Source organism: Culex pipiens, chromosome 1, assembly GCF_016801865.2.
Source record: "Culex pipiens pallens isolate TS chromosome 1, TS_CPP_V2, whole genome shotgun sequence".
Taxonomy (NCBI): domain Eukaryota; kingdom Metazoa; phylum Arthropoda; class Insecta; order Diptera; family Culicidae; genus Culex; species Culex pipiens.
Window position 1 is genome coordinate 31,115,278 of NC_068937.1, and position 22,706 is coordinate 31,137,983.

The 22,706-nt window shown below is 35.4% G+C and overlaps 1 protein-coding gene across 1 annotated transcript in view; it reads right to left on the bottom strand.

Annotated features, from left to right (window-relative positions):
- Window positions 1-22,706, bottom strand: part of LOC120427970 (muscle-specific protein 20-like) — a 94,585-nt gene that overhangs the window by 1,870 nt on the left and 70,009 nt on the right. The window contains exon 2 of the mRNA XM_039592926.2: window positions 10,102-10,313. Coding sequence (XP_039448860.1) covers window positions 10,102-10,313 — 212 coding nt within the window. The remainder of the gene's footprint in view (window positions 1-10,101; window positions 10,314-22,706) is intronic.

Genomic DNA, 22,706 nt, shown 5'->3' on the forward strand with positions numbered 1-22,706 from the left:
AGTAAATAACTGGCCGATTGAAATCGATCGTCAAAGCATCGATGCGCATTCAAATCTGACTTCAAAGAAATACTGCTTCACAAACGTCTCTTCATTCACACTCAAGCTCCTGGACAGTATGCATCGATGAAAGCAATATTTGCAAAGATTCTAGGGAGGATTTGTTAAAAGGAGTAATAAAACTCTGCTTCCGAATAGTCTGTCTAATTCTGGTTAATCTCCGTAATATCTTATTTAAGCTCTAACTTCACCACGTCCGTAATAGAGGGCAATCCCTGTGATTTTTTGTGTTACAGAAGTTCTTGGTTCTCCATAGTAATAACAAACCTGGAAGTTATTTTCATTCAAACTTTTGATGTTTAAAATTTGTTGGAAATATAAAATGTGATATAAACAAACAAAATTCAAAGCGTTCATTCTTTGAGACATTTATTCAAATCTATTCAAAATTTGCCTGAAAGTAGCTTTCATTGAAATCCGTTCTACAAAATCCTTTCAACTTTACGCCTGCTGAAACTATAGAGACATGCCAAAAAATGGTGTCGCCAGCTACCAAACGAGCAGCAATCGCAGCAAGCCGTTTAGCCCCTTCAACGTGTCGTCGTTTAGGAACCAGCTCTCCACAAGCAAAACCGGTCCTCCTCACCGTTCATGGCCTGCTGGGACAAACTTTTACAAGTACACTAAGAATATTCGAAATTATTTTATGGTTCTTAACTAAAACTAACATAATGAGGCGTCGTTACTGTACAACACCACACTCAAAATAATCCACACGTTGATGCTATCTGAAAAATCACGTAACTCCGATTTTCCCCTCGCTAGGCTCGTTTTACGTGACACACGTAAAAATAATGTGAAAGTGTTCTGAAAAAAAAAAAGGTTTTCACGTTGAAGCTACGTGAAAAACCTTATGGTATTTTTCCACTAGGTTTTTTCATGTAGCTTTTATGTGTTTTGAAATGTAACTTCAACGCACCTCTTTTTCTCGAGTTAGCCAAATTTCTACGTGACTATTTTAGTATGAAAATTTACGGCGCACAGTGAAGACCTGCTGCCTTGCCTGCTGCCGGACCGACGACGCCAGACCGTGCTCAAAAAAATTCTTCAAAAATGTAAAAGTTGGTAAGTAATATTAAGTTTAAATTGTTTCTTTTGCTTATTTGATGTTTTTTTTTTATTTCAGAGACCGGTCTCTGGCAGACGCATTTTTTTCCCTGTGGCCTCTGGAATGGTGGCCGCTGCCAACATTAGCGGTATCCTGAAGGACCGCTAGAAGGCGATCCCGGTTTCTTCGGTCGGACCGGTGCAACTGTGGTGTCGCCACCAGAAATGTCACGGACGTGGTCATCGCCGAGTGTGTTCTGGAGAAGTACTAGTACTCGTTCTAGGTCATGGGGCTGGTGTCCAACTTTGATCCAATCGTCTACAACGGATGCTCTGCGGTCACCCTCATGCTGGTCATGACGGGATCAGCAGCTAATTGGTGGCGGTCGGTGGGCAAGGCAAAGGACTCGACTAATCGTTGATCCTCGGTCAAGCACATCATCGGGGCAATTATTTCCACTGAGAATTTTGGCTCAAGGCTCGAGTCGATCTGCCAAAATTCTCATTGGGTTGTTGGGAAAAACAAGAAGTATTGTGCGTTGCAACGGTGAGACCGTTGAGAAGAAAATTATTGATTGATAAATAAAATAATTTAAAAATAACTGAACTCAATTTCCTTTTATTTATATTTAAAAAAAGATTGAAATAAGCTCTTAAACCTCAAAAAGAAACATAACTTTTACTACAACAAACATAGAAATCATCGATTGATTCATTTAGCTTTTACGTGTGAAACACGTAGAATCAACGTGAAATGATCTGGCCAAGCAAATTTCATTTCTACTAGCGTCACCTCATAGAAGTTACGTGAAATCTCTAGTGGAAAAATACCACATAGCTTTTCACGTAACTTCAACGTGTAGATTATTTTGAGTGCACGCTCACAAACAAACGTCAACTCTCGAACCCCGTTGGCGGGTTCCCGTAGTCGCCCGCCGCCGAAAGTTCCGTTCTCAGTGCCGTCCGGGGTCCGTTTGCGGCGCGGTTTGGCCGTTTCTGGGGGGCATGGCTCATTTTGTTTTTGGTGCACCGTTTTCTGTACGAAGTGAACGGGAGCGCAGCACTTGGGAGAGGAGGTCGAACGGCACATGTGTCGACAGTTGTAGCGGGACTGCTGTGAACGGTGTTTTGCGTTGGCAACAAGGGGCAGCAGATTCAAAATGGTAGCTCTCCTAGATGGCGTGAGGACAGGAGAACACGTGGAAGTTGGATGGATTTATATTTTTATGTTTTTGATTACTTTAGACGAAACCTAAATTTATGTTATTTTATTAATATTTTGAATCCGATAGAAGCCCTTTTGAGATGGCACTAAATCATAGAAGCTAAAAAATATGTGAAAATGGTCAAAAATTACAAGAAAACATGATTTTAAACCTGATTGGGGCACTTGAGCGATGGCACTAAATCTTAGAAGCATGGAAATATGTGAAAATGGTCAAACATTACAAGAAAACAATATTTAAAATCCGATTGAGGCACTTGAGCGATGGCACTAAATCATAGAAGCTTGGAATTATGTGAAAATTGTCAAAAATTACAAGAAAACGTCATTTTAAATCCGATTGTGGCACTTGTGCAATGGCACTAAATCATAGAAGCTTGTAAACACGGAAAATACTCAAAAATTACAGGAAAACATTTAAAAATTTCATCTAAATTGAAGGGCCCTAAAAAGAATTAAATTTATACACGTAGGTTTTCCAAAAGGGCTGCCTACGTAATTTGACTTTTTTGCTTATTTTTTTGGATGTCGATTTGTAGGGCTAGTGATTTTCCGCGATTTCACGGAAGCCGCGTAATCCGCGAAATTTGCCCTTGGCCGTGAAATCTGGTCCACACCGTGAAATGCAGCGAGATTCGAAAAATCATTTCAAAAATTGCTCCTCAGTGTTTGAAAATTTGTTTTTTTTTTTAAGTTAAAACAAACCAAAAGTAGAGCATTTTGGAAGAAGCTGTTAAAAAAATTAAAAAATATTGCTTTTTTGAAGATGTAAAAAATCTCTATCGAAATGCTGATTTCCAATAGAAAACACAAAGCAGTTTTTGCTATTTTTTTTTAATCTCTGTTAAATTTAGTAATATAACGATGAAAAAGTTGCATTGTACAACGTGAGTAAAAATTCAAAATAATGTGAATATTTTAGGTAGAAATAAAGATTTTTAATCAATTTTAAAATAAAATAAATGTTTATAAAAATTACAAAAATACTTCAATATTTAAATATTTAAATTTTTTGTTATTATCAATACCAAATGCTGCAAAAACTGTTAGAAATAATCATATATTATTAATCTACTTATGGTGAATTAAGAATGGTTTTCGTTTGGAGAAGCTTTAGCAAATTATTTTGATATTAAAATTTTAAAGTCTTTCAGATGTAAAACTGGACAAAATTGAACTCATAAAAAATTGCAGTTAATATTTTGTGTCAGGGGGTAATAATTAGTAGTTTTGAACTATTGTTAATTCTTAAATAACTTTGCTCACACAATAATACTACAATAACATATTTTTGCATTTGATTCAAGCAGATTTTTGAGTACCGTGAAATTGCCGTGAAATTCCAATATTTTGTAATTGGCGTGCCGTGAAATTTTATTTTTTGAGCCGTGAAAAACACTAGCTCTATCTATTTGTATGGAAAATATAACAGCACTTAATTCTGAATTAAGGGCACTAAATAACTCTTAATCCGTGTCTAAATCTCAACTAAATTTTGACCTGTAGATTTTCCAAAATGACCCCATGTGTAACCTTGCTTTTTTAAAAGTTGCTTAAAAAAATAAGAGTACTAAATCTTAAACACAGTGCACTAAATAGCACTTAATAAGCACATATTTTAGACAGAAAAGTTTTTCTGAATAGAATTTTTAAATTTGTATGGAAATTTGTGCACTAAATATGAAATAAAAGGTACTTAATGCCTATAAATCTGCTCAGAATTTTGATCTGTAGATTTAGCAAAATGGCACCATATGTATTTTGGCTTTTTCTTGTTATTTTTGTATGGCGATTTGAATGAAAATATAAGAGCACTAAATCTGGATTAAAGGGCACTAAAAAGCATTAAATTTTGATACGTAAGTTTTCCCAAAATGTCCGCATGCTTAAAAAAAAAACGTTACTTAATCCACCTTTAGCTGGTTGGTGCCTTCCTCGCATTCATAAAATCAATACATTCAGTAAAAATATCAACATTCCCTTAACATGTTTAACAAATCAACTTTATTACTAATTTCTTTTGATAGGGTTCGCAGACCTTCAATTTTTCTGGCTCATCGGCAAGGTCTGATAAAAAAACCTATCCAACGATAGTTTGCATTTCATTTGAAAGGTCTTTTGATTATCTAACTAACGTTGGGTCGCATGATGGACCCGGACATCATTTTTACTGAAATATCTGAGATTCGGCCACCAAAAAGTGTATAAATAACACTTAAGTGCTAATAACTTTTGATAGGGTTGTCAGATCCTTGATGTTTTAGGCTCATTTGAAAGGTCTTTTGATTATCTAACTAACGACAGGTCGCATGATGGACCCGGACATCATTTTTACTAAAATATCTGAGATCCGGCCTCCAAAAAGTTTATAAATAACACTTAAGTGCTAATAACTTTTGATAGGGTGTTCAGATCCTTGATGTTTTAGGCTCATTTGAAAGGTCTTTCGATTATCTAACTAACGATGGGTCGCATGATGGACCCGGACATCATTTTCGTTGAAATATCTGAGATCCGGCCTCCAAAAAGTGTATAAATAACACTTAAGTGCTAATAACTTTTGATAGGGTTGTCAGATCTTCAATGTTTTGGGCTCATTGGAATGGTCTTTTAAATACCTTTCTGAAAATGTATAACATGATAGGGTTTCTTGCAAAAACCACCCTTTTTACAATCTTCCGGACATACGCCAAAATCGTTTTTTTAGCATAACTTTTGAAGTACTTTACTAAACTTCATAATTTTCAATAGGGACTTATGGGACCCCAAGACAAATCGAATAAGACCAAAACGGTCCAAATCGGTTAAGCCAGTGCTGAGATAATCGAGTGCATATTTTTTGGTGCACAGACCCACATCCCTACACACACACACACACACACACACAGACATTTGCTCAGAATTTGATTCTGAGTCGATAGGTATACGTGAAGGTGGGTCTACAAGGTCGAATTAAGAAGTTCATTTTCCGAGTGATTTTATAGCCTTTCCTCAGTAAGGTGAGGAAGGCAAAACGTAGTTTTACGAAAATTGTTAGTATTTTCAAAAAATGTTGTTATTGCATTCGAAATGTATGAAAAAATCCCGATCGTTTGATACCCACATTGTAAAAACGTAAATTTTTAGTATTTTTTTCGAAAATACGTAGTTTTGTGAAAATTTTGAGTATTTTCAAAAAAATGTTGTTATTACAATCGAAATGTATGAAAAAATTCCGATCGTTTGATACCCACGTTGTGAAAACCGAAATTTTGAGTATTTTTTTTCGAAAATACGTAGTTTTAGTTTTTAATCAAGATCGTTCGATACCCACATTGTAAAAACGGAAATTTTGAGTATTTTATTCGAAAATACGTAGTTTTGTGAAAATTTGGAGTATTTTCTAAAAATGGTGTTATTACATTCGAAATGTTTAAAAAAAATCCCGATCGTTTGATACCCATACTGTAAAAATTAAAATTTTGAGTATTTTTTTCGAAAAAACGTGGTATTGTGAAAATTTGGAGTATTTTCTAAAAATGGTGTTATTACATCCGAAATGTATGAATAACCTGATCATTTGATACCCATATTGCAATAACAATATATTTTTGGATTCTTTAGAGAAAAAAAATGCATTTTCAAAATACAGGAAAAATACGTATTTTTGAGAAAAATTTTCATGAAATAATAATTTAAATGGATAATTGACATCATCCCGATTCCAAAACACTACAATTTTTTGATGTTTGCATGATTTTTCATACGATTAAAGCCAATGTCTCCCATATAGCCAAAAACCCATAAGCTCTGTGCTTCAGTTAAGCACTGGGCCGTGCTTAACCGAGGCAGCTGAACGGTGCAAAACCGGGGCAGTGCAAAACCGAGGCGTGCAAAACCGAGGCATGACTGTAATATTCTTCCAAATATGTGGCAACCGATTGTCGGAAATCTCGAATTGGGACGTGTGATTCAAGTACCTTAAATGAAAAGAACAGCACAAATCAAAAGTACCAATCATCGCACGAGAACTGTCAAAGGGGGGTGCCAATTGTGTGAAATCCATTGTTTTTTGCTCGATTCTTAACTACATTTGACAATTCTCGTGCGTCGATTGGGGAGCCCCTCTCTAGAGACCCTAAATAGGGAGATTGGCCAGACTTTGCTAAATCGATCTGGCAACGTATGTTTGTGTTTGCCCAAGGGGTTTCCAGCATCAAGGATTACTGACCAGTCTAAATGGAATTACCAGGATTACTGGCAATATGTCATGAATTACTTTGATTTCCCAGAATTACTTGGGATTTCCAGAAACCACACAGAATTGCTCAAATTTATAAAAAATAACTTGGAATTACTGCCTAGCTTCCAGCATATTGAGAAAAGTCTTTGGAATTGGATCGAATGACAGCTGTCAAACGCACAAAACCACGTGCTTGGCAATAGTGCGTCCATTCCGGGAATTCCCGGCACAAAATTCCCGGGATTTTTATATGTTGTACGAGGAATTCCCGAAATTAAACAAAAATCTTAATTTGGCCTGGAAATAACATTAGTATTACAATTAATATGTTTAAACTTTTTTATTTTTTTTTTGATTTTTAAAACCAATTTTTGAGCTGTTTTAGTCATGTCATATAGAAATAAATAAAAAATAAATATTTATAAGATACTTATTTAATTTGAATTGGAAATGTGGTGCATATAAAATTAAAAGCACATCAGAGAACAGCAAAAAATTGTTTAAGGTATCTAAAAACTGCTTTCCTTGTTTATATTGATATTAATAGTATTGAGCTAATTCTATAAATTTAAAGCTTAAAAAACATAACAAATATAAAGAAAACATAGATTTTATGACGTTTTCAAAAATTTCTCGGGAATAAATAATATATTTTTTCTGATTTCCAGGAAACACAAAACCCGGGAAAATTGGACGCCCTACTTGGAAATCGTTGAATAATGGGGTAAATATCAACATCAGTTTGACAACTGATTTTGACGTTTGAGTTGTTTTTCATACAAATACATTTGAATAGGCAATCAAACGTCAAAATTACCCCCCACTAGAGGGCGCTCAATCTTGGGGTGATGTTTTCATTATAACCTACAGCGAGTAAATTGGTTTGAAATTTGAAATTGTTTTATTTCATCATAAAATCGACATTAATAGCAAATTATACCATTTTCAGGTAAGAAATAAATAGCTTAATTGATATAAACGAAAATATTTTTGTGATGGCCGATTTAACCTGTTCATTATCTGATTCAAAATAAGGGAATATTTTAATCAACCAAAACCTAACTAATCAATTGAGAATGTCGATTATTCAAGTGGACAAATATTTTTTAAAGTCACTTCTACCATAAAAGCAAAGATCTGCTTGAAAAATGATAATTGGATTGATTTTCAAAATTAGCAATCTAACCTCATTCTAGCGTTTTCAATCCGGATCTCAAAATTTTCAATGAAAAAGGCAACTTAGCAAAAAAATCAAAAGGTCAGTCGATAGAACTTTTTATTTCTTACCTCCTGCTAACTTTATTTTATTCCAAAAGATCAATTTTCTTTTAAAAAACCTTAAAATAGTTATCACTCCCCTTTGCACTTATCGCGCAAAAACGTAAACGTAACCTTGCACCAAAGTTCTCCTACTCGAATGTAGGTGGCGAATAGAGTTTTTAGCTTTGGTTTTGGGGGCCTATTAGAGAGCATCCAAATTTGCGGACATTCCGAATCCGCTCTGTGCTTCTTACAACCATAAAAGGCATCAAGGAAAAGCAAAATCCAGTAATTATGGAATTACTCGAATTACTACGGAATTACTACATAATTTCAGAATTACAGGCATTACTGCAAAATTGCGGAGTAATTCTGGAATTACTGAATTACTTACTCAGAATCCGAATGATCCCGTATCAGCTATAACTTTGGTTTCTTAAATGAAAATTAATAGTCAATAAATAGAATCATAAGAGGTTTACCGAAATTAACTTTTAAACAGTTATTTTTTATAATTTTATTATTTTCTGAAGTATGTTTTTACATACAAGAATCATGGAATTACCAGGATTACTGGGATTATTAGGAATTACCAGGATTACTCTGGAATTACTCAGTAAATCCGGAATTACAGAATTACTTGCTCAAATTCCAAGTAATTCCGGATTAGTGACCAGTCTGACACGATGCTGGAAACCCCTTGTGTTTGCCAACACTGCCAAGTTTTGCTGGGCGCTAATTCGAATGCAGTTCTATTTGAATTAACCAATCCGCTCTGTACCCTCTCACTGGGTGAGAAATTATGGAAAAATAAATATATTCTATCAGCTGGATTTCCCGATCTGATGAACAACCGCCAACATTGATGGCAATGAGCGTAATGACATTTTAATGACAACCGTTAACAGCCATCATGCCATCAGCGAATGTTGTCATTCTGGAGAGATCCAAGCTGGTGCCAGGATTCAAGGCTTGCTGCGACCCTGCGCAACAGGACGACGACGACGACGACTTCTCGCTTGCCAGGGCTGTTGGTGATTATTATTGATGGTGATGATGATGAGGGCATCAATTCCGAACCGGGCCTTTTTTCTTCCTCTTGATGAATTTTCCGATCATTTCTGAGGCGCGGCGTGCAGACACCCGCTAACGACGATGATTATCGTCAGGGTCGTCATATAATCGAGCGGCGATGGTGGCGGCGCAATCAACGCCCCATGATGAAAGGCAGTAACGCGAGCTATTATCACCATTTTCGTTGACGGTGATTGATTGCTTATGAACAGGAAACCAGAGCAGGCCGGGGGAACCGGCTCCTCATCGATGCCGGTTCCTGTCGAAGACGCGACCCCCGCGTGTGACGTTCCCGTACCTCCAGCGGCCTACTGCGGTCCTGTTCAAGTGTCAAAATTTTACTGACTATCTGACGCAAACTGCATAACCGGCGGCGACCACTAGACGTCAAGTCATCAAGCGCGGTGGTAAAAGTCAGAGAAAGAGTTCTAGCCGACTGTCACCAGGACGACGCGCGGAGCGGACGTGAACTAAGAAGTCCGACTGCCGACAGCACTCAAACCGGGCGCGCTGTGGTAGTACTTTTACCAAAGTTTGCACCAGGAGGTCATCGTTCGGAAGGAGCGGCAGCGCGACGGTCCCATGCAGCGAAATTCGGTCGCGGAAAAAAATCTTCGCGGGCAGCGCTTCCGAAAACATCCGTAACACGCGAATCATCACGGCCTACTAGGGCAGGAGCAAGTACGGAGCAGGTCTTCCGGCTGTCACTTCGCTGCGGTTACGGTAACGTCAAAGGAAACAAAGTTGTGACACAAACCGGGCGCGTGCCGGCCAGTGCCACAACAATACACCTGATCAACAAGAATGGCCGTGCAACGGCACCGGGAGCGCACGCCACATCGAAGCACTTCTTCATCGCAGCCGATTCACGAAACAACAACTTGCCCGGCAACATCGTCCGCATGCGCCCCTGTTGCCAGCAGCAAAAACTTATAGCACATTTCCCTCACACTGTTACGTGTTGAGTAGGGTTAGGGTTCTGGCCGCCATGTTGCCGGCGGTTTTTGTTTTGTTTCGTGCCGCCGCCGGCCATTGCAGCAGTACCGTACCGTCGGTGCGTCATTTTGCTGCTACCTAGGCAACATCGCGCGCCAACGAAGCAGGCGGTGCCTCGCGCAATCAAACAGTGTCAGCGCGGATACGACCGACCGGGAGCGCAGCAGCGCGCGGAAGCGAAACGTCAAACAAGTTTGTTTTGGTTGTTGTTACTCACTGGCTGATGTTGTCCATCATTTTGTAGTCGCCGCCGCTGGTGTTGATTTTCGGCACGATGCCGGGCGAAAGGCGATTCATGAGGCGGCACAGCAGAATGCCGTCGCGCAGGCAGTCCTCGTAGGCGAATCCGGCGGTGAACTTTTCCCCGAGCAGCGTCTCGATCCAGTGCTGGGCTTCGCGTTCCTGGTCCTTGTCGCGCTTTCCGGCGACCTGTGCGTGGGAGATGGAGAGAAGAGAGGTGGATTAGTTTGGGTGAAATCAATTAGGTTTTACACCGTGACGTCATTTGACAGCTCGTGTGCACTGTTTACATAGTCTTCGTCGATTGTCGACGAATTTTCCCGAACAAAATCGACGACCGCATGGAACTGTGCTAAGTCCATGTAAACAGTGCACTCCTTTCTAACCTCCAAATCGAGTCGGCGTAATACCTAATAAGCCGAAAAACTGGAAAATGTTGACATTAAAATGGTCGGAAGAAAAAGTTACTTAAATCTGAAGATGAAAAGATAAGATTTGTGCTTCTGGAAAAGTATCAAAACAATTGAAAACAGCTACAATTTATTAGTGAAACACGCATTCACAAAATAAAAATCTGTTTAGAAATATTGTCAGCTTTCAAAAACATCCGCTCTAGGCAAAGTTTCACAAATTGCTGAAAGTGACATCCGGAATTGTTCATCAGTGCAGGCCAACTTCAGGATTTGCTAGCATACGGCGATTGCGCTCTCTCTTTATTATTATTAATATTGTTTTTTTTTAAATTGGAAGATTGAATCTCGATGTAATAATTCATTATATGACGTCCGTATTCGAGAAGCTTAATATTTCTACAAACATACAAAATACTTTTCTACTGTATCGGCTAAAGTTTCGACACCGATTTCATTCCAATGATAAATATTTTACAATTCTACAAATTTGTTCATCCATTAATGCCTCTGTTTTGACTCCACCAGTCCCTTTTTCTTCGAAATTAATTTTCATTAATATGCCTCAACGCAAACATTCCACCTTTCAGGCCATCCTGCGTCCATCATCAATACTCTCAGCCGCGTTGTGTTAATACAAATCACCGCCCAACAACTCTCGTAAACGTGTGCAATTTGGTTAAGGTAACCTAATTGCACACTGAATTTGTAACATATCTACCTTTGTAGTGTTCTATTTTAAAGAAAACGTAAAAATCTTGTTTCTTAACTTAGGACATTCAACTACAAGTCCATTTGACATAATGAGGACTCAAGCCGAAATTGGACAAACAAAGCTCTCGATACCCTAACACATTTGTGTCGAGGGAAGTTTGTTTGCTAACGGATCCCATCTTTCATTCCTGCACCGGGCGCATCAAAACGACGAAAGGGCATTTTCCCGGCAACTTTTTAGGCAATTTTCGGACTCTGAGGAAAGGTATTGTGCTCAAAAAATGAAAAATCTCGTTTTTGGATATGTTATAGATGGTAAAAATTGCATCATTTGAGCACAAGTTGGACAAAATTTTTTTGGCCGTGTTGCCAATTTTTCGAAAAAATCTTTTTTTTTTATTAAATTTGATATCGTACAATGTTTTTATGTTATTATAATTATTATTTTTTTCAATTTTTAGTCGAAAATAAATATTTTAGGACCTTTAAAAAGTTTGAGTTGATTTGCACTTTTTGATATTTACGATACTTTCATTGTTTGGTATTGCAAATCGGACGCATATTTTGGCAATGCAAAAACACTTAATTTTTCATTTTTACTCTGCGTATATCAGCAACCATTGGTCCAATCTTCAATTTCTTTTTGTAAATTTTCTGATATTTTCGATACAAAAATTCTTAGGGATGGTCAAGCTACAGGTGAGCCTCCTGCAGATACAAAATTCACGTTCTTGGCTATAACACGAAAACGATACAATATCAAATGTTATTTAAAATACCTACTTTTTGATTGCAAATTTGATTTTACATCTTTGAAAAAAAGCAAAATTTTTCGACCACGTTTTTTTTTATAAATCATGAGTTTTCGAAAAATTGACAGCACTGCCAAATGAGTTTTGACCAACCTGATCTTTAACTCAAAAGATGCAATTTTGTATCATCTAAAATTCTCAAACATTTCGGAAAATGAGATTTTTACAAAATTATTAGAAACACAACTCAAAATTTTGTGTGAAAAGTTGAATTTTTAAATCGATAATTTTTTTATGGAGTGTAACTGTTTTCTGAGATGTCTTAAGCATTATCTACAACTTTTTCAAAGACATTAAATTGACCAGAAAATCCCTCTAAAGATATTTGCAAAATCACCTCCAAAAACTAACTTAATCCACCTATGTGGTTGGAGCCTCCCTCACTCATTACCAACAATGGTTGATTTGATGGGGTTGTACACAAATTTCATCTATTTTTTAGATCCGGAATAAAAAAGGTACATAAATATCACTTAAGTGACCATATCTCAAGACAGGGTCGCCAGATCTTCAATGTTTTGGACTCGTTGGAAAGGTCATTTGATAACCTATCCAACAATGGGTCGGATGGTGGATCCAGACATAGTTTACAGACATTTAAGTGAGATCCGGCTTCCACGTAGCCCAGTGGTAACGCCGAGCCACGTAGCCCAGTGGTAACGCTTCCGCCTAGTAAGCGGTAGATCGGGGTTCAAATCCCAGCTCGGACCAACAGAACTGGTGATCTTTTCCCTTCTGGATTCGATTGCTTAGTAAAGGGAAGGTAGTGTATCGTCACAAACTGGACCTTATCAAGACACCTTAGGAAAACAACCTATGGAATATTAACATTAACCTTAACATGTTAACATTAAGTTGATTAATAAACTGTCACTGAATCCGCTTTGTAAATGCCGGCCCCGATACTTTTCACGGGTGTTCCCTTCAGGAACAGGGAAAGATTTACTTTTTACGGCTTCCAAAAAGTACATAAATATCACTTAAATGGCCATATCTTGAGACAGGGTTGCCAGATCTTCAATGTTTTGGACTCGTTGGAAAGGTCTTTTAATAACTTAACCAACGATGGGTCGGATGGTGGATCCGGACATAGTTTACATCCATTTAAGTGAGATCCGGATATATGTGAAAACACAGTTTTAAACATAACTTTTGAACTACTTATCGAAACTTCAATCTGTATAAAACTCGATCTATGGGACCCTAAACCAAGTCGAATGCAACAGGTTCGGGTCAAATCGGTTCAGCCTGTGCCGAGAAACATGAGCTAGTTTGTTGGTCACATACATACATACACACACACATAGACACACACATACACACAGACATTTGTTCAGTTTTCGATTCTGAGTCGATATGTATACATGAAGGTGGGTCTACGACGTTTTTATACAAAGTTCATTTTAAGAGCAGGATTATAGCCTTACCTCAGTGAGGAAGGCAAAAAACAATTTGCTATAAAGTGTTCGAATTGCGTACCATGACTAGGCTAAATGATTTTGTACGGCCAAAACACTACATTTAATGGAAATTTCACGGAACGTGAAACATGTTAAAATAAACTAGAAAATCTGGTGTTAACCTTTTTAACGAAATAATAATATAAAATCTATTCTAAACTTCTTTGATTTTGCCTTCCTCACTGAGGTAAGGCTATAATCCTGCTCTAAAAATGAACTTTGTATAAAAACGTCGTAGACCTATCTTCATGTATACATATCGACTCAGAATCGAAAATTGAACAAATGTCTGTGTGTATGTGTGTGTGTATGTGTGTGTGTATGTATGTATGTGACCAACAAACTAGCTCATGTTTCTCGGCACTGGCTGAACCGATTTGACTCGAACCTGTTGCATTAGACTTGGTTTAGGGTCCCATAGATCGAGTTTTATACAGATTGAAGTTTCGATAAGTAGTTCAAAAGTTATGTATAAAAATGTGTTTTCACATACATCCGGATCTCACTTAAATGTATGTAAACTATGTCCGGATCCACCATCCGACCCATCGTTGGTTAGGTTATCAAAAGACCTTTCCAACGAGTCCAAAACATTGAAGATCTGGCAGCCCTGTCTCGAGATATTTCCACTTAAGTGATATTGATGTACTTTTTTGAAGCTGGATCTCACTTAAATGTATGTTAACTATGTCCGGCTCCATTGAAGATCTGGCAACCCGGTCTCGAGATATGTCCACTTAAGTGATATTGATGTACTTTCAATAAATTCAAGTCTAATACATTGAAGATCTGGCAGCCCTGTCTCGAGATATTTACACTTATGTGATATTGATGCACTTTTTGGAAGCCGGATCTCACTTAAATGTATGTAAACTATGTCCGGCTCCACTATCAAAAGACCTTTCCATGGAGTCCAAAACATTGAAGATTTGGCAACCCTGTCTCGAGATATGTCCACTTGAGTTATATTGATGTACTTTTTTTATTCCGGATCTAAAAAATAGATGAAATTTGTGTACAGCCATTGTTGGCAATGAGTGAGGAAGGCTCCAACCACATAGGTGGATTGAGTTAGTTTTTTCAGTAAAGAAAGATTGACATTACACGGTGACACATGACAATATCTACCGATAAGAACTAAAGGTAAGATTTAGAATCATATTTGCAATAACAGTTTTTACTGAATTGCTCCATTTTAACATTACATAAATATAATTCAGATAATTCAAACAGAAACTCAGAAAACGAAAATTATCATAATTAGACAAAACTCATATTTTAAAACAATCGTAGATATATTGATAAGTTTTGCCAGCAAAATAAGGGTTTTCATTAGGCTTAGAAATTGTTCACGCTGAAAACCGTCAAACTTTGTGAATAATTCACCAGAATCAGAAATTTTTGAAATAATATGAAGAACCCTGGTGTTCAAGATCAAAAATTTAATATTAATAATGTTCATTTAATCTTTATCAAACCAATTTTGAATCATTCTAATATTTTTTAGAATTTCAACTTCAAAATAAAATGGTAGTCAATTTTTTTATCAATAGAATGAAAATATGATTAAATTTATATTTATTAATAAAAAACTGCATCTACTGTATCTATAAAATAAAAATGTATAAAATTTTACATAGAAACCCAAAATATGACCAAAAATCGATTTTTCGACACTTTGGGTCAATTCTGAGGGCAGATTCAGATTCAGTGGGCAAAATTACATGGAAAAACATATATTTGGACAATTTTCGAAATTCGTTAGGGTGGTCCCATAAGGTTTTCCCTTGAAAATTAGACTTTTTCAAATGAAGATATCTCGAGTTTAAAGAAAAACACCCCTGAGATTTTTTCAGCGTTTGTAGTGCTGGATCTCCTCTTTCAAATGCAACCTAGAGCTTCAAATTTGGCTTGTGCCTTTTCGAGATATTTAAGTTTTAAATTTGCATCTTTTTTACCTTAAAATCGCTGTAACTTTTGACCCTTAAGTCCAAATTGACATGTCAAATAATAAATTTTTTTGTTTTTTAAAGCTCTAAAAGTGCCCCGAATATCTTTTTTCTCTAAAACTTAACCCTGAATTTCCACGTTCAAAAAACTATTTTTTGAAGGTTTGCTCAGATGCTTTCTATAAATTTGGTCGTAGAAGGCGTAGATTACGAGATAAAATTTTGGTGTCTTCGACAAAGTTGCTTGGATTAGCAAGCTCAACAACTTTCTAGAAGACAAAAAAAATCCCAAAAATATTCCTGAAAAGTTAGATTTTTAAAATCACCCTAATAGTGAACCACCCTAATTTCCAACCAAACCAAAAGTTGCCCCTTTTTATATGCAACAACTCTTCTGAAGACACCAAAGCTCCAAAACTTCATCATTTTACGGAAAATCCATTTTCCACTTAATTTTGCGATCTGGACCACTGTGCAATGGCCTTAGCAAAAAATGCACAAAAGCATAGGCTATCATATAATTACTACAAAGTGCTAAAAAATGCATGTATTTATGTTATGGATTAGTTAAACAACACAACGTGTATTTTTACAACATATTTAAACAAATCCTATTAGAAATAAATGAATATTTATCGATGATATCTATGTTTAAACTGCATTTTTTCAAATTCATTGAAATAAAGTAATTGAATAATCTTTCTTGTGTTTTTTATAGAGTTGCTCATGATATAAAAATGCAAAAACTCTAAATAAATAATTGAAAAATGTTTTCAAACTGCCAAAAAAGGCAAAAAAAAACAAAAAGAGCTATCTTTTTAAATTATTCGCAGCACTTTTCATGTTTAAAAGAATGCATAAACTCACTATATTTTTTTTAAACCTATTTGTTATCAAAAAATGCTTTTCATCGAAAGAGTGTAAAAAGTTTGGAAATTAGTTTTGCAAAACCAATTTATTTTCAAAAAAGGTTACATGTTAAAAAGAACGCAAAAAACTAATAGAATTTTTAACAGTTGGTTTACTAAACCTGGATCGTATTTGTAAGAATACAGAACTATTATGAATATTTTTTCAAATCCATTATTTTTAAGAACTAGTCATTTTAGAAGTATCCACACACCATGTTAGATGTTTTGAACGAGTTATTTTCAAAGAACTAGTTATTTTTTAAATATTAATTTAATTCTAAGAAATGAATCAAATCATTTTTTAAATTGTTAAAAAAACTGGTAATGTTTGAAAGAATTCAAAAACTACATTATTTTTATGATAACAGACCATTTTTTTCAAAGAACTGGTCATTTTGAAAAGAATGCAAAAACTTCCAGAGATAAATACAATCATCTTTAAAATAGTCCGAAGAATTGGTTATGTTTGAAAGAATGCAAAAGCTACAGAATTATTTTTTTAAGAAAATAATTCATAGAACTGGTATGTTGAAAAGAATGCAAAAAATCTCAGAAATTAATAAAATCATTTTTCAAATAGTGCAAAGAACCAGTAATGTTAAAAATAAATAAATTAAAATTGTATTGTATTGTATGTATTCTTCACAATTCAATATCTGTAATTTTTTCATTCGTCGAAACCTGTCGAAACGATCCTCGGTGAAATGTCCATTCGGCGATACCGCTTTAGTCGAAATGTCCGGCACCCATCTAAAAGTTCCTGTAAATATATTCTTAAAAATTATGTGTGAATGTTCTGAAAAAAAAAATCACTTTTAATATGATGAACAATAAGAAACATGCTATTCAGTTAGGTGGTTGAATCACTTCGCTAATCTCAGGTTTTAGGTCACTGCTAGGACGATCAATCAAGTTGTATCCGCCGCCCGAGGGCCAAAAATCCCACCAATCAGCCGAATTTGACAGGTAGACAAAAATAAAAGTGAAGTATAAAGTCGAATGAGACGTCCAACAAATTCGTGGAAAATGGTAACAAGCCCGCCCACGCACGGGTGGAAATTCTGCTTGATGAAAACACGCCCGTTTTTCGAGAGCGGATTTCGTTGTTGTCCGTCGGAGGAAAATTTGTAAGGGCAACCTCATTAAGGCCACCACCACCACCGAGGAGTCAGCCGGCGCTCAAGTGGCGGGGAGATTTATTTTCTAGTACAGGAAGCAGTCGATGGTTTGACAATTATTGCTGTCAATCAAATGTTTAAGATGACAGCTCGTTTGGTTTTTGTTTGAAAGTCTAGTCATGGGAAAGTGACAGTTCTTGGTTTTTGTTTGACATTCTTAAATTAAAAAATAAAAAGTGTCAAACCATCCTGATTCTACTGTAAAACCAAATTGACCACCCTAATCCCAACCGGGCAGCAGAGTCAAGGACCGCTCACCCCCAAAAGAGAGTGATGGAATTATTTAATCCAAGTAGACCTTGGCCGAATCGATGGTTTATCTCATCGCGGTTGTCTGGCCTCGGGAATTATTTTAATGCAAACAGACTCGGCGTTTTTTGAAACGATTGACGTCAGCCATTTTTTTTATTTTGTTTGCTTTTCGCCTGCTTTTTTTGGCGAACGAAAACAGATCTCGCCCCACGAAGGGGGAAGTACTTTGCTAATTTAACATAAACACGAACATAATCGGAACAGGAAAAACGATTTTACTTCTTTTTCTACACAAAAAACCAAACCACCACGCGTCTCCGCGCCCATTTCGCGAAAAAAAGTGTGCAATGTTTACATACACTTTGTATTGCGAGTTTAGTGCCAAATTGACGCGCTGTTCGTTTTTCTCTTCTTTTTCGCGCGCGCGCGCAGCTTAATGTGTATGACGTGAATTTTGCTGGTCAAAAATTTATTGGCAGACCCAGGCGCAACGTGAGCTCCGAGTATGTCATAAATTATATTTATTCTAGCGTGCCGTCAAACGTTTCTTTCTCCTCAAATGATGAGGCGAGGTGTTTTTAAGGGAATTGAGGGGAAGGGAAACATTAACGTCACGTTTGAGTTAGTTTTCAATTTCACCCACTTGAAAGTAAATATCATATGTTGAAGAACGCCGTTGAAGGAGCAAAGTTCGGTCCCCCCGCCAGCACAAGTGCATTCACATTTAGACCGGAAAAAGGGGTTCAGGTTGGGGTTTTTTAGGAATCGAAATAGCACTTGTACGATATGACTTGATTGGGTGCTGTAAAGCTGATGGAAAAAAAATGTTTTCTTGGATTGTTTAACAAAACAACAAAAACATTATTTATTTTTATTCACCTAAAGATTGAGGAATCAAGGATATTTCTTTAAAATATAATTTTTGCTTCATATTTGGTATTCGAAATATTACTATGGGATACTGTAATTGGTGAAACCTAAAAACTTTTGTGCAAGACATCCTACAACTTTAATCAGGATGTAATCAGCGGCTTCAGAAACGAGTGCTGGCATGATTTTGGTAAATATATTCGAATTGCAGATTTGGTGTGTTTAATGGCTTGATCAATTAGTCGGCGTCATGCCTGGTGAAAACACAAGTAAGATAAAAAGAAATGTATTCAAACTTGATGAAACCCCGTTTTTATCTTAATTGGAAAAAAACACGGATTCTGAAGTAGAAGCAAGAGCAAACACTTGATTTAAATAAAAAAAATCAGGAATAGTCACTAATAGTTGAATTCCGAAAGAACGTACTTTTGATTTTTGAAGTTTGTGAATTTGATTAGGGGAGTTGAGGATGCAAAATCAGGTGAAGAATCTAGTCTGGCGAATTTCTCGAAGTGTCACTTAATAAGCCTGTTATTTTCACCAGACGATATCTATGAAACTGATAGTCCGATTCTAATATTAAAAATTTAAACTTTTGTGTAATTTTCTGTTCTTTTTAATTTGAATAATTTCAAAATTTCAAAATCAAGCTTGTTGAAAAGGTTCAAAAACAGATAATTTACCTTATTTCATCTTTTAGACCAAATTATAACATTTTTGAAAATAGATCGAAGATCAGAAACCTTCGCAAAAGTTTAGTCTTTTTAATTTGAATTATTTCAAAATTTTAAAATCAAGCTTGTTGAAAAGGTTCAAAAACAGATAATTTACCTTATTTCATCTTTTAGACCAAATTATAACATTTTTGAAAATAGATCGAAGATCAGAAAACTTCGCAAAAGTCTCGCATTTCAACATTGAAAATCGGACCAATAGTTTAATACTATAGGGCTGATTAGGTGACACTTAGGGAAATTCAATTTCATCGATTCGAATTCTCTGTGAGACTGTATCTCAGAAACTAACTGCTCGATTAAAAAAAAATGATTTTGTGCTTTTCTTTCAAGAATATTTTCTAAAATAAGGCCGTTGCAAATATTTTTCAAAGTTTATGTCGCCCCCCCTTCGAAGTTGGCCTGAATAATCAGGGGGCAAAAAATTTTTTTTTCGAAAAACTTTAAAATTTTAATGAAAATTAAAGTTCAATCAACTGAAAACCAGTTAAAATGCATTGTCCCGCGTTTATAATCATATTTAGCATGTTTGAACTCCTTTGAAAACATTCTAAATTTTCATAAAATACCAATGTACAGTCCCCGAAAAGTTTTTTTTTGCGAAAAAAAAATTCCGTCAATACCTCGATATTTTCAAAACTAAATATTGGAAAGCAACTGTACGCCTGTAAAATGCATTTTAAAACACTTTTTTCATCCAAATTTTGAAACCTAGGCTTGTAATTTAAATTTTGATATTTTTTTATGTCCTTGCTCCCTCCCCCTCTCGGCTTTGGACATAAACTTCAAAAAATATAAAATGTAACCCTAAAAGTAGTAAGTTTTTGGTAAAAAATATTTGGGAAATGATTTTTTATACTTTTTATGTCAAGGTTTTCGATATTTTCAAAAAACACTATTTTTTGAAAAAACAATCTTATTTTCTGAACATAAAACATATCAAAAAATTTCCAACGCTATAAGATACGTTTTTTGGAAAATTAATTTTTAGTCATAAAAAATTAAAAGAATAATTAGTTTTTTCCGTGTACCTATTTTTTCCGAAAAGTCCTAAATCAAAACTTTGCCGAAGACTACAAATCGATAAGAAAATCTCTTCTTAAAATATAGAATTTCGTACATTTACAAAAACTAATGATGCATCATGACTTCTTATGACATTGGGAATGGAAAAAGTTTCATCCAAATAAAAAAACACAAAGAAAAGTCTATTTTCGAAATCGTAGAGAACAAATCATATTTATTGTGAAATATTCACACGGCTATGAGTTATTATCAGTGTCACCGTATTAGCTCTAATTATTATACAGATTATATCTTGGCAACTATTGGAAATTAAATATACCGTCATCAGGGGTGACATTGGGTTTAGGGGGTGAGATTGGGTCATACAAATATGCTGAAATTTGTATGACCCAATCACCCCTGATGACGGTATTTGAAACTTTCTGTTTTGTCTTTAATCATTTTTTTTATATCAATCCGAACGAAAAAGTTAATCATTATTTTTCGTTTTTTTTAAATTTTAACTTGACTTTAAAGATTTGAAAATATACTGAAAAGATAACAAAAATCTTGATTGCGAGCAAGGTATGTAGATTAGTAAGGCATGTTTCCAGCTGTCAAAGTAGTTAGTTAGCACGAAACCCGGATTTAATATGGAGATTTTCAGGAAAGAGAAAATATTATGGGCAAATATCACCGGATTTTTTTTTTCTGCAGGGTTGTTAAGCATGCCAAATTGAACCGAAAAAGCTTTTAAAATAAACATATTTTTTCCCTAAAATAAGTTGAACTAAACGAGTTTATCGGTTCAGTTTTAAAGGCTTAAGGCTGGTTCAAATTTTATTTGAAGTTTTTGTTTCCCCCCATTCTTTTTTTTGGCCCAAAAATCAGGGGGCAAAAAAATGTTTTTTTTTCCAAAACTTCAAAAGTCAATGGAACTTTAAGTGAAATCAGCTGAAATCAATTTAAAATGCATTCCCCTGTGATAAGAATCATTTTTAGCATGTCTTGATTTAAAAATCTTAGTAATTTTTGAAAATTTTCTATGTTTTTTAACGCAAAAAGTTTTATTTTGGTAATATTTTTGTTTTCGACAAATCTAAATTTTTTTGAAAACTAATGATTGCAAAACAACTGTACTAGTATAAAATGCATTTTAAAACACCTTTTCCTTGGCTTTTTATTGCAATATTTATATATTTTTTTATTTTTTTGCCCCCTCCCCCCCTCGACCCCGGCCAGAGCCAAGGGACAAAAACTTTGAAAAATATTTGCATCGGCCTTACAACCCTAAAGAAAAAAATCCGGTGAAATTCGCCCGGAAAATGGTCAAAATTTCACTTTTATGAAAATCTCCATGTAAAATCCGGGTTTCGTGCTAACTATTTTGACAGCTGAGCAGGGATGGAATAATCGCAAAAAAATATATTTCGCTGGCGAACTTTCTTCACCCGTGAAAGAGAGTGGAGGCAAATCACACAAAAGAAAATCGCTCCCGAAATTCTTCAAGAAAATCAATTTGCTGATGATTTTTTATGTGAATATCCTTGTCAGCACCACTTAAACATATTTATTTCACTTTGTTTACACACATTGCCCATCTACAAAATGTGACAGGTCGTTTTTCGACGTTTGACGTTACACTTGCAAGTGTAGTAGGGAATAAGATGTTCCTTGATGCAGCTTTTCGAAAACAATTTCTGTTTTTACAATACTACGTTATTTACTAGTTGAAAACACTTAAAACTAGAGAGCCTGGCTCTAGGTTCTCTACTTAAAATGATTTCTGATTATTTTTTTGCATTCTTATGAAAAAAAAAAACTCAAAATTGACAAGACAACATTTTTCGAAATAATTTTTGAAATTTTGTTGTATAAAAATTTATTTATATCTCCGGTAACCGTTTTTTCACCTTCCGCAAAAGATGCCTTATTAGTAGGCAAAAAATCTAAAAATATATTTTATTTTGGAATTCAACTTTTGTGATAATACTCAAAATAATAAGCTTATGTTTTGATGAATCTGTTTTTTTTAATGATTTTTTCCAAGTTTTGTTTTCTGAAATTTTGAAAACCTTAGTTTGTAAATTTCAAGTATTAGATCAAAATGGCCAAAACGTGACTATTCTCAATAACTTACACACATTTTTTTCACTTTATTTTTGTATTTACCATAAAACAAGTCGAAAACACGAATATGAGCTTTTAGACAAAAATTTAGTATCAAAAAGACTGGTGTGTACCTTTGCCCCGTGCGTACTTTTGCCCGTTCTACTCTATTCTTCTT